The sequence below is a fragment of the Rhineura floridana genome, chromosome 3 (genome assembly GCF_030035675.1).
Source record: "Rhineura floridana isolate rRhiFlo1 chromosome 3, rRhiFlo1.hap2, whole genome shotgun sequence".
Taxonomy (NCBI): Eukaryota; Metazoa; Chordata; class Lepidosauria; order Squamata; family Rhineuridae; genus Rhineura; species Rhineura floridana.
The window spans coordinates 185,866,430-185,879,162 of NC_084482.1; the positions used below are offsets into that span (position 1 = coordinate 185,866,430).

Sequence of the window (12,733 nt, forward strand, 5' to 3'; positions counted from 1 at the left end):
GGAGAAATAGAGCATACTGATGGCAGCGCTGGATGACCACACCCAACGGTTTCATGTAGATGTTGAACAGCATGCGGAACAGAACTGACCCCTGCGGAACCCCATACTGGAGAGTCCAGGGTGCTGAGCAATGTTCCCCAAGCACCACCTTCTGGAGCCGACCCGCCAAGTAGGAGCGGAACCACTGCCATGCAGAGGCATTAATCACTTCCATGGCCCAGCCATCTGTACCATCCCTGCTAGCTTGTGTTAGCTAAGAAGGGCAAGGATCCAGCACAGAAGCGGTTGCACGAACCGGTCCAAGCACCTTGTCAACATCCTCAAGCTGTACCAACTGAAACTCATCCAAGAAATCAGGACAAGGCTGTGCTCTGTATACCTCGCTAGATTCACCTGCTATAACACTGGAGTCTAAGTCCTGGTGGATACTAAAGATTTTATCCTGGAAGTGCCTAGCAAATTCATTACAGCGGGCCTCAGATGGTTCTACCATGTCCTTGGAGCCAGCGTGTAATAGTCCCTGGACAATTTTGAAGGGCTCCGCTGGGAGGCAGATTGATGATTTGATAGTGGCAGCATAAGAACATAAGAAGAGCCTGCTGGATCAGGCCAGTGGCCCATCTAGTCCAGCATCCTGTTCTCACAGTGGCCAACCAGGTGCCTGGGGGAAGCCCGCAAGCAGGACCCGAGTGCAAGAACACTCTTCCCTCCTGAGGCTTCCGGCAACTGGTTTTCAGAAGCATGCTGCCTCTGACTAGGGTGGCAGAGCACAGCCATCATGGCTAGTAGCCATTGATAGCCCTGTCCTCCATGAATTTGTCTAATCTTCTTTTAAAGCCATCCAAGCTGGTGGCCATTACTGCATCTTGTGGGAGCAAATTCCATAGTTTAACTATGCGCTGAGTAAAGAAGTACTTCCTTTTGTCTGTCCTGAATCTTCCAACATTCAGCTTCTTTGAATGTCCACGAGTTCTAGTATTATGAGAGAGGGAGAAGAACTTTTCTCTATCCACTTTCTCAATGCCATGCATAATTTTATACACTTCTATCATGTCTCCTCTGACCCGCCTTTTCTCTAAACTAAAAAGCCCCAAATGCTGCAACCTTTCCTCGTAAGGGAGTCGCTCCATCCCCTTGATCATTCTGGTTGCCCTCTTCTGAACCTTTTCCAACTCTATAATATCCTTTCTGAGATGAGGCGACCAGAACTGTACACAGTATTCCAAATGCGGCCGCACCATAGATTTATACAACGGCATTATGATATCGGCTGTTTTATTTTCAATACCTTTCCTAATTATTGCTAGCATGGAATTTGCCTGTTTCACAGCTGCCGCACACTGGGTCGACATTTTCATCGTGCTGTCCACCACAACCCCGAGGTCTCTCTCCTGGTCGGTCACCGCCAGTTCAGACCCCATGAGCGTATATGTGAAATTAAGATTTTTTGCTCCAATATGCATAATTTTACACTTGTTTATATTGAATTGCATTTGCCATTTTTCCGCCCATTCACTCAGTTTGGAGAGATCTTTTTGGAGCTCTTCGCAATCCCTTTTTGTTTTAACAACCCTGAACAATTTAGTGTCGTCAGCAAACTTGGCCACTTCACTGCTCACTCCTAATTCTAGGTCATTAATGATAAAAAAATATTTTTTTTTGCTGCCCTCACTGCCCCTAAATATAGCTTACCATAGGCACTTACCAGTGTGTAATTGCATCCACCAGGACTTCGTCTCCATCTGTACTCAAGCCGTCTCCTATATTGTTTCATCGCTCTCAGCTCTGGGGTATACCATGGAGCTGTATGAGCTCTACACAGGAGAGGGCGCTCAGGAGCAATCATGTCAACCGCCCAGGTCATTTCTGTATTCCACAGTTCAACTAGGGTTTCGATAGGAACACCAGCCCTATCAGCCAGAAAACTCCCCAGAGCCCTTTGGAAACCATCCAGATCCATTAGTTTCTGGGGGCAGACCAACTTAATAGGTCCCCCACCCTTGCAGAGGGGAAAAGCTGCTGTAAGTCTGAACTTCAGCAAGCAGTGATCTGTCCATGACAGAGGGACTGATGTAAGGCCCCCACATTCAGATCACCATCTCCATGTCCAGTTGCAAAAAACAAGTCTAGAGTATGCCCTGCTACATGTGTTGGGCCAATGGCCTATTGGGACAGTCCCATGGTTGTCATGGAGACCATGAAATCCTGAGCCAACCTGGATAAGGTGGCCTCGGCATGGATGTTGACATCCCCTAGAACCAACAGTCTGAGGGATCTCAACAGTACACCCGAGACCACCTCCGTCAGCTCAGCTAGGGAGTCTGTTGGGCAGCGGGGTGGGCGGTACACCAACAGAATCCCCAGTCTGTCCTGCTGACCCAACATAAGGTGCAAACACTCCAGACCAGTAGTCACATGGACAGGATGCCTGCAGAGGAAGATGGAGCTCCTATAGACCACAGCACAGTTGTAGTACATAACATCTGGAGGGCCACAAATGAGCCACCTGTTATAAACTGAAGGTTTCATCAGAAACCTCTTGTTTTACACCATTCTATTTTTCTTCAACAAACCCTTCATTTTCAAGTGAGTGTGTGGATGAGGGCCCAGTGGTACCAAAGAGTGTTTTTTAAGCTTGTGTTGTGGTTTTGAGCAATATATCATCAGGGCAATGATGCTGGGATGATGTATTGCACTAATACCTCATAAGAGCACTATCGCGCTTGTGATGTATTAGTATAATACACTATCAGAACACTATCACTGATGTATTCCTCCAAAGAACAATTTTTACCAAAAAAAGTATCTTGGCTTACACCAAAAACTATAGACAGCAACAATAACAGTACAAATAATAGTAAAATATTGGGTCTTCTGCAAGGTAACAGAAAAGTCAAGAGAGCAGCTTAGAGCATTCAGTGATATTCCATCATTAAATTCCATCTGAGGAAATGGATTATAGTCCCAGAAAGCTTGTGCCATAACGAATGTGTTGGTCTTTAAAGGTCCACAAGGCTCTGTATTTCATTCCATTTTTTAATTTCATTTATGAATCACTTCCTATAAATTATCTTGAAGCAATTTAACAATATCAGTTGCAAAAATTCCATATATATAAATATTAAAAGAATTTCATATGCAAAAGCAATTAAAGCAATGTTATATAAAAACAATCAATGCTGTATACAAAAACAAATTCAAATCCAATGCAGATACAGACTGTGATAAAAAAAACCCTCCATTTTAAGGGCTTGTTGGAAAGAGAATGTGTACGCTAGGTGGTGAAAAGAAAATAGAGATGATGCCTGTCTGATATGTTATGGGAAGGAATTCCAAAGGGCAGGTGCTGCCATGCCACACTCTTTGTAGAGTTTTGTATTGGGGAGAGGCAGGAGAGCTGTGCTGCCAATCTGTCAAAATATCTGGCAATAGTATGGAGACCTAACTATAGGCAGTGGAGACTGGTGACTCCAATGTCAGTGAGGCAGTGAATCCACTCTGGGGTTTAGTCTGAACTTTTAAGAGGTTGTCCAAGGTACTGAATATTGTTTGGGAATAGGTTTCAGCACCTTGGACAGCTCCTTGAAAGTATGAACTAAAAGTTACAAGTTAACGGAAGCCAGATGTTCAGCTGAGCATCAGGAAAAATGTCCTAACTGTTAAGAGTGGTATGACAATGGATCCAATTACTTAGGGAGATGGTGGGCTCTCCAATACTGGAGACATTCAAGAGGCAGCTGGACAGCCACCTGTCGGGAATGCTTTAATTTGGATTCCTGCATTGAGCAGGGGGTTGGACTCGATGGCCTTATAGGCCCCTTCCAACTCTACTGCCCCACTGACATTGGACCCACCAGTCTCCACTGGGTGTAGGGAAACATGAGTATGTTTTTCTACCCATATGTTCCTCATCATCTGAGGCCCTGCTCAAAATCCCTCAGCATCAGGAAGCAAGGCCTTTTCTGTTGTGGCAATCATCTTATGGAAGACCCCATAACTTTACTGTTTCAAGCAGTTGGTGAAGACCTCGCTTTTTAAAGAGGCTTTTGGTTCATTGTGTAATCATTGCTGCCAAAGTTGTGTGTCTTCCCCCCCCCCTGCTTCTGGAATGTGTTAAGCAGGTTGGATGTTAACTTCTGCATTTTTACTTTGGAGTCTTTAGGGATCGTGCCTGTTTGATCCTGTTTTTATTGCTGTTAGCAGCCTTGAGTCTCTTTGGAGACACAGGCAGGATAGAAAAATTTTAAATGAATAAATATAAAGGTTCTGGTCTGGTTCCAACCTCATCCAACTGCAGATTAATTGGGAGGAGCTATATAAGATGAAGATGGAGACTGCCCATTGTGAGGATGAGCCAGTTGCCCACTATTCCCTGGGAAGGCTTACAAAGCCCATAGTACAATGCAGTGTCTGAATCTTAGCAAGACCGAGATGCTGTAAGTTGATGGTTCCCGAGTTCAGATATTGGTCAGTTGCCTGCTTTGGACAGGGTCGTACTTCCTCTGAAAGAGCAGGTCCGTAGTCTGGGGTGCTCCTGGATCCATCTTTGTTGCTGGAAGCCCAGGTGATCTCAGTGGCTAGGAGGGCCTTTTGGCTGGTAAGACAGCTGTGGCCGTTTCTGGACCATGATAGCCTGACTAATGTTGTCCATGCATTGGTAATGGGGCTTTACAAGGCTTGTTTTATTGTTTTATATTATTATTTGTATTATTTTAAATTGTTTTTAGATTTTTAAGTGCCTTTTAAGGTTTTAAGGTTGTGCATAGTTTAATTGTATTTTAATTGTATGTTTTTCTATGTTTTTAACTACATGTAGTTCTATTTGTAAGCCGCCCTGAGTTCCAGTTTGGAAAAAGGGCGGGGTAAAAAATAAAGTTTCAGTTTCAGTAATCTCCAGGCTGGATTATTGTAATGTGCTCTATGTGGGGCTACCTTTCAGGTCGGTCCAGAAGCTACAGCTGGTGCAAAATACAGCGGCATGACTGCCCAGTGGGACAGGGTATCACCAACATGTCACTCCACTGCGGAAAGAATTGCACCAGCTACCTATTAGCTACCGGGCTAAGTTCAAGGTTCTAGTTTTGATGTACAAAGCCCTATACAGCTTGGGACCAGGATACCTGAAAGACCGTCTTATCCCTTATATACTCAGTCAATCACTGCACTGTGTAGGTGAGGGCCTCCTGCAGATACCATCTTATTAGGAGGTCCGTTCTGCACAACATAGGAAATGGACATTTAGTGTAGTGGCACCTACCCTTTGGAATTCCCTCCCCTTAAATATTAGACAGAAGCCATCTCTGTTATCTTTTTGGTGCCTTCTGAAGACCTTCCTCTTTCAACAAGCCTTTTAAGTAGAGACCTTATCCCAGTCTGTGTTTGTGCTGGAATTGCTTTTTAATGTTTTTTCTTAAAACAATTTAAATATGTTTTTAAAGCTTTTTTTGAAAAAATATGTTTTAATATATTTTGTAGTCTGTTTTTATGATGTTTTAAAGTGTTTTTAGTGCTTTTGTTTTCCGCCCTGGCCTCCTACTGGGAGGAAGGGAGGGATATAAATCTTAACAACAACAACAACAACAATAATAATAAATGTACTTTTACCAGGGCATTTGGGGGCAGCCATCTTTTTCTCTGTACAGTGACATACCAACGATGCAATGCTGGATTAATGTGTTTGAAATTACTGTGAATTTTCCCACCTAAACTTCCTCCTCCCCCCCCCAAAAAAATCTGCCCTGTTCTGCATCTTCAGGAGGATTTTCATATACTCACACACATACCTCTTCCAAATGTGCAAAGAAATCACGGAAATCAGACATTTCAGATTAGCCCTATTAAATATCAGATGTTGGGGCAAATAAAGGAAGACTTCATCCTCTATCTATGAATTCCCAGAGACATTTGGCTGGCTGCTATTGAAACCTATGGATGACATGGACTGTAGTTTATTCCAGCTGTTTCCAACCTGGTGCCAGCTGTGCTGGCTCAGGCTGTTGGGAATTGTGGAGGGCACAGGACTGGGTTGGGGCCATCTGTCCTTATGCTCTTAGAGTCTCCTTAAACTCAAGTCAACCCAGTATTTCATAGTTGCCGTGCCCACACTATCCCCCTTCCTTAAATCTGTTGGTAGCATCAGATGGTTGGCTTGGTTGGCATCCAAGTTGAGAAATGGTTACACTTGTCACTCTCAAAGACTTGACAGTCAGTTGTGCAATATGCTGTCATTTCAAAGAAAAGTGAAACTTAGATTGACATCTCCTAATAATTCCACAGAGCCTCTCCACTTCTTCTCAAAATCTCCCATGCACTGCCTAGCTTCTCTCTCCTTTCTTATCCTTCTCCCCATCCCTCGAGGACTTTTTATGTGGAAATAAAGAACAGGTTCTTTGTTTTCTCCTGAAAAGTGAATGCCATGGGAGTCACTGTATAATAAAGGAAATACAGTGAAAACATCTCACAATATAAATTGTCTGTTTCACCAGAAGCCAATGATCAACATTCATTTGTGTATCTGATTTTTTTTTTAATTTTGTAGCATGTCCATGTCCACGTACTTCCGAGGAAGGCCGGAGACTTCAGCAGAAATGACAGCATCTATGACAAGGTATGTTTGAGCTAAGAAACTTTACCATTGAATATTAAAGTGGCTCTTGTGGTCTTAACTTGATCTGAAGTTTGTTCCTGATCTGATAATGTGCAATATTTGAATATGCCAAATTTTCCATTTTAAAAAGATGGTTACAAAACATCTAGAGAGTTTTGTAAGAGATTTTCAGAGGTGTCTGGTTACAATCCAGTGATCTACATTTTTTAATGGATGCTTTGTTACCAAGCATTAAGTACAAAGATGAATGCAATGCTGATCTACTCTGCTGAATTTTCTTGGGTTTGACATTTCAACACAAAAACGGGGATTTTCAGAAAGGAATTTTCCTTAAAACCCTCCAAAATGTGCGTTTTAAATGTAAATTTAAGTGTTTGTTTTGTTTTGTTTGAGTGTGAGGAGGATCATGTTGGCTTGTGTGCGTTGTTGTGTGAAACAGCATACATTACGTTGGAGTTAAGTTGAGCAAGAAGACTTCTTCAGAGCATTTAAATCATGTAAGAGTCTTTATTGAAAGACATTAAGGCCAGAGGCTTAAGAGTAAATACATGTAGAGATTCTTCAGTCACCCCCCTTCTGGTACATCTCTCTCCATAGATGAACACAAAAGACAGCCTCTCAGCTCAGAGGCATAATTCAGAAGAACAACAACTCACATAGACTCTGTTACGACTTTCCCAGCTGTTATCAGATGGCTACCATAGCAACGACCTTCACTGTCTGTTCCCAGACTGGCATAGCCATAACTCACCCCTTAACCACAGTTACGTCTTCAAACTTGCAGGGTTCATGGAAAACTACTAGAGAGTAATGCCTACTGGTCATCAGCCCAACAGCTTCCCTTTTTTCCATTAAGACTGCAAAATACACATGAAATACATCTCCATAATATATAATCATACAGTCATACATTTCTACAATACCTCTTGCAATACATTTCAGTACATTGCATTTTCAGTTCAGTACAGTTCAAAATTACATCTCAGTACATTGCAGTACATTTCAGAACATCTCTGTACATTTAGCTAAAACTTTATTCAATCAAACTTTGGTTCATTCCAAGCCTTGTCACCAGTTTGCCAAATTTCTCCTCACACAAAGGCTTGGTCATTATGTCAGCCACCATGTTGTTAGTGTCACAAAATGCCAGGTTAACGAACCCCTGCTGCACACAATCCCTTACGTGAAAGTATCTGACACTTTTGGTATGAACTTCTGATCTCTCAGGCCCCCCCATCTGTGCTTGTGCTTGGCACAGCCTGCGCTGGAGATTCCATTTCCTCAGCCTTACGTTTAAATGTTTGCGGTTGTGTGTCACTTGACCCTGTGAGAATGACTGTTTGCCTTTGATCCCAAGGCTTTTCTGCAACTTTAATGCTTCTGCTCAGAATTAACTGCTGTGTTTCTGGCATCCAAACAAAACCTCGTGGCGCTCTGGGTGCAAGCCTGCCTCTTCTTTTTCCCTGTGGAATGTGTACCCGGCTGCTTTGCACTCTCTTAGGCATTAACCTGATTGCATTGCATGAAGATTCTATGTGAGCAGTAAACACTGACTGTGTGCCTTTTACAGCTGTCTTTCTACAGCTCTGGCGGTCATTCCCTTTCCGCCCCATTAAACTCAAGGCATTAGCACACTTCACACCCACGGTCATTTTAAACTGCCCTTGTGTCATGAAACCCTGACAGACAACATTTTCTCCTCTTTGCACCCAACATTTTCCTTTATCAAACCAGACTGAAAATTGACAACTCACCAGTTTGCCCACTGATAAAATATTATGAGCCAAGTCCGGAACGAACAAACAGTTTGACATTATGCCAAGTTTGTCAAATTTAACCAGACCACGTGCTTTTACGGATTTCCGTGATCCATCAGCAAGTAAAACAAAGTCCTGCTCATCTGTAGACGTGTAAAACAGACTCCTGTCTTTAATTAATATATGGCTTGCCCCGCTGTCGACAATAAAGGTAATGCCTACTGGTCATCAGCCCAACAGATCATTCTTCATTTTTCCTAAATACAGTTTTTCCAATCATGCAGTTATTATGATTTCACTATGTGTTGCCACCTTGGGCTCCTGTTGGGAGGAAGGGCGGGATATAAATTAAATAATAAATAAATAAATGTGTTATATGGGAGTCAGGATCTAGGATGGGTATTGAACTTTATACAACTCTTCCTATCATGCAGTTAATCAGATTTGGCTATGTGATGTAAGAGGGTCAGGGTCTAGAATGGATATTGGACTTTCAGTCCTAGCAACAACTTTCCTGGCAGAGCAGCTTCACACTTTGGTTCCTATAGATCTATGCTAAGGATGGCCATCTGTTTGCTGATGATTGAATTTTAATCATGGTATATGATTCAACTTTTTGCTCACAGGATTTCCTATAAATGCCTTATGCCACATTGCTAATATGTGCACATTCTGGAAAGGCAAAAGGCTGTAGCTGATCTGTGTCTTGCCTTGAAAAGGGATCTTCCAGGAAGCACATTACTTCCTCAGCCTCTCCACCACCCCAAGCGCCCATGGATGACCTATTGCTTGGTGATATACATCTTTATTATAAAGCTGACTGCCCATGAGGGAGTCACGTTGCATATCAAAATACCTTTCTAGCTCCTGGACTAGTGTCTAAAAAAATTAAGTATCTCCCAAAGATAGTGTAATTGATCATTCCCAGTCTACACGAAGTATAGGGACCAATAGAAACATAGGGAACTGTGATTGTGCAGTCAAAATGGATCCCAGCATCAAACAAGCCCAAGTACAAACCCAAGGCCTAATGTCATTACTATTGTCAAGCTTCTCTGTATTATATATGGAAGAAAAGCTCATCTCTTCCCAACTATGAATTATTCAGTGTAAAACTTTTAAACCGGCAGTGGTATTCAGCATGCGACGTCCTCATCTTTCCTTCTGACATTCAGAGACACAGCAAGAAAATCACTTAGGGAAAGATATTTTGACTTAGCAATCTCATTCAGCGCATTATGCTAAATCATTTTGGCAGCACAGGAATACCTATTAGGAATCATTTTCAATTTTGGGGGGATGGAGGAAGTGGCTCGGCATAAGACTTAGCAGCTTTCTGGCTTCCATTTCAGTCAAGCTGAACTGGTGAACAGAAGCGCATTCATAAGCTGATTTCCAAACACTGAAAATTTCAGCTGCTGGTACCAGAGCTTGCTTGAGCTTTGACTGTCACACATCACCGGCTCTTAAGCTGGCCCTCCTTGGAAGCATGTTCATGAGTGTGTATGTGGGGGGGTGGGGACGACAGATATGCAAATTCTTTCTTTTCAGTCTCCCCAATGGCTTCTCAATACCTGAACAGTTTTTAGTTATTAGCGAATGTTAGCTTTCGTAATGTTATGACTTTGTAAAAATATAGATAACTGCACACTATCCATACTGAGGCTACAGAGCCTTCAACGAAGAAACTTAAATATTCCTAAAAACCATTCCTCAAGTCACATGCAGCAATGAAAGGACAATATCACTTTGAGAAAACTTCTTTAAAATATAACCAATTCTTTCCCCAACCCATTCTCCAATGGAGCCTGCAGAAGAACTTCAAAAAGCAATCAGGGAAACAAAAATATACCCCCCTACTAAGTACCCCAAACAGGCTGCATTTCCAACACAGATCACCAGTCTAACTCTATATCACATTTGTGTTTCAGCCTTCCTCTAGGTAGCTGAAGGCAACATGTCTTATATTAACCTCCAAAACAGTCTTCTCCATCCTTGGGTCCCAAGATATTGTTGGACTACATCTCCCATAATTCCTGACTAGGGATGGAATCCTCATTTTGGTGCCGGTTTTATTTTTGTTGCATTGAACTATCTTCCGGTGCCACTTCATCAGGGATCAATGTTCACGATTTGCTATAAATATTTATTTGTGGGGTTTTTTGCAAATAAAAATATCAATTTTCATATATATTTTAGCATATCAATATTTTAAATGAAATATCAGTAAATGCTGAAAATATCAATATTAAAATTGATATTGAAGAAAATATCAATATTAATATCAATATTTTTGAAGCATTTTTTTAAAAAAATCCGCTTCAGCTATGGAAAACTGCTAGATAAAAAAACTGATCCATGAGGACAAAAAAAAGTGAATAACTAGGAAACCCAGTGTCAAGTTCAAATTTTGCAAAATTCAACCAAATCCCTATTTCTGACCAATGAATATATTGGCTGGGGATGGTGGGGGTTGTAGTCCAGCAACATTTAGGGACCCAAGACTGGGAAAGGCAGCTCCAAAGCAGCTTTCTGAAATAATGCCTGGCTCAATGAGCTACATGTCTGCGTACCCAGGTCTCTTTCATGCATATCCAACACTCCAGTGGCCCACCACCACAGAATCTTTTGGATATCAGATTTTCCTTTAGCAATAAGCCAGAAATTCCATTCCCTCATGATCCACCTGGACCAAATGCCACTTTGGACATGCCTGTCTGTTTGCTTTGTATCACATTTCACATAACCTGTGCCTTAAGTTTCTGTACTGACTACTATCACTGCAGAGTTTTGAACTTAATGAGATACAACTGCAGTGAGCTCCCACTTCAGCACATGGTAAGTCTTTGAAGGTTTTTTACTCAATTCCCCATTGAATGGTTTCAGGTTTAGCAAAACCTGAGAAAAAGTCCACATTCAATTTAAAATATATTTTCATCCTTTTTTAATGGTTTTTAGAGCCATGGTTTGTTGTTGTTATGTGCCTCCAAGTCGACTACGACTTATTGCGACCCTATGAATCAGTAACTTCCAAGAGCATCTGTCATGAACCACCCTGTTCAGATCTTGTAAGTTCAGGTCTGTGGCTTCCTTGATGGAATCAATCCATCTCTTGTTTGGCCTTCCTCTTTTTCTACTTCCTTCTGTTTTTCCAAGCATTATTATCTTTTCTAATGAACCATGTCTTCTCATTATGTGTCCAAAATATGATAACCTCAGTTTCATAATTTTAGCTTCTAGTGATAGTTCTGGTTTAATTTGTTCTAACACCCAATGGTATGAGTCTGCAAATTATTCAAACATTGAGAGCATTTCACCCAAATTTAAAAGTAACATTACTTATGGCTGGCAGTAACTGAAATTTACACCAATGAATTTTACCTCAACTATTAGTGAGCCAGTGTGGTGTAGTGGTTAAGGTGTTGGACTACAACCTGGGAGACCAGGGTTCGAGCCCCACACAGCCATGTAGCTCACTAGGTGACCTTGGGCCAGTCACTACCTCTCAGCCTCAGAGGAAGGCAATGTTAAACCCCCTCTGAATACTGCTTACCATGAAAACCCTATTCATAGGGTTGCCATAAGTCGGGATCGACCTGAAGGCAGTCCATTTCATTTTTCAGCAGTGATATGCTGGATTACCTCCCAGAATGAAACATTCTAACCAGATCAGTTTTTCAGAGGTAAAATGCAATGAACCAATGAAGACTATTTCTAACCTTAACCCTTCAGTCTGCATACACTGAAAGGCAACAGTTTTAGTTCTGTGTCTTCTGTGGTTAGAATTCAGTGATTAGAATTCCTAACCTATAGTATTCTAATAACTTCACATGGCCACTTTTGCCAGTACTGGAGAAGGAACAAGTTTTATTTTCCTATAGTGACTTTTGTGGAAGAATCCCAGGAAGGTGGTGGTTAAGGATGGGTGAATCTGTCAGATATGGTTACTTTCAGTTTCTCATTTTTCTAGTCTTAACTTCAGTTCTCTACATTTCCACATCAGCTTGTGACTTTAAAAAAAAAAGATATGAAAATTCATCAAAATTTCATGTACATTTCTCCTAATATCCACATTTCTGCTAGCAGTTTTTCCTAATACAATGCATTTTGTTTATTATTATCCCTAATATATGCACGCTTTACCCTCATATTTGCAATTTCTGTACATATTACATGGCTGGAGAAATCCATTGCAAAATTTGGAGAAGTGTGAATTATTAAGGATTATTTCAAGAACTGAAAATTGACCCTAATTTCTCCTCCATCCCTCATGGTGGTACCTATTTTGAGGTTACACAAGTATGCCTGTAACATAAATATCCCTCCAAACTGTCCTTCAGTGGTCAGGATCTAGATCACTAGCAAACAA

The 12,733-nt window shown here is 41.6% G+C and overlaps 1 protein-coding gene across 18 annotated transcripts in view; it reads left to right on the plus strand.

The window, feature by feature from the left end:
• FHIT (fragile histidine triad diadenosine triphosphatase) overlaps positions 1 to 12,733 on the plus strand; it is a 1,850,166-nt gene that overhangs the window by 1,567,558 nt on the left and 269,875 nt on the right. For 17 of the 18 annotated variants that reach the window (XR_009761542.1, XM_061618744.1, XM_061618747.1 and 14 more), the window contains one exon: positions 6,539 to 6,607. The exons of the other annotated variant lie outside the window; for it this stretch is intronic. Coding sequence is in view for 16 of the 17 variants with exons in the window: in XM_061618744.1 (XP_061474728.1) it covers positions 6,539 to 6,607 (69 nt within the window). In the remaining variant the exon portion in view is untranslated. The remainder of the gene's footprint in view (positions 1 to 6,538; positions 6,608 to 12,733) is intronic. 18 annotated transcript variants of the gene reach the window in all.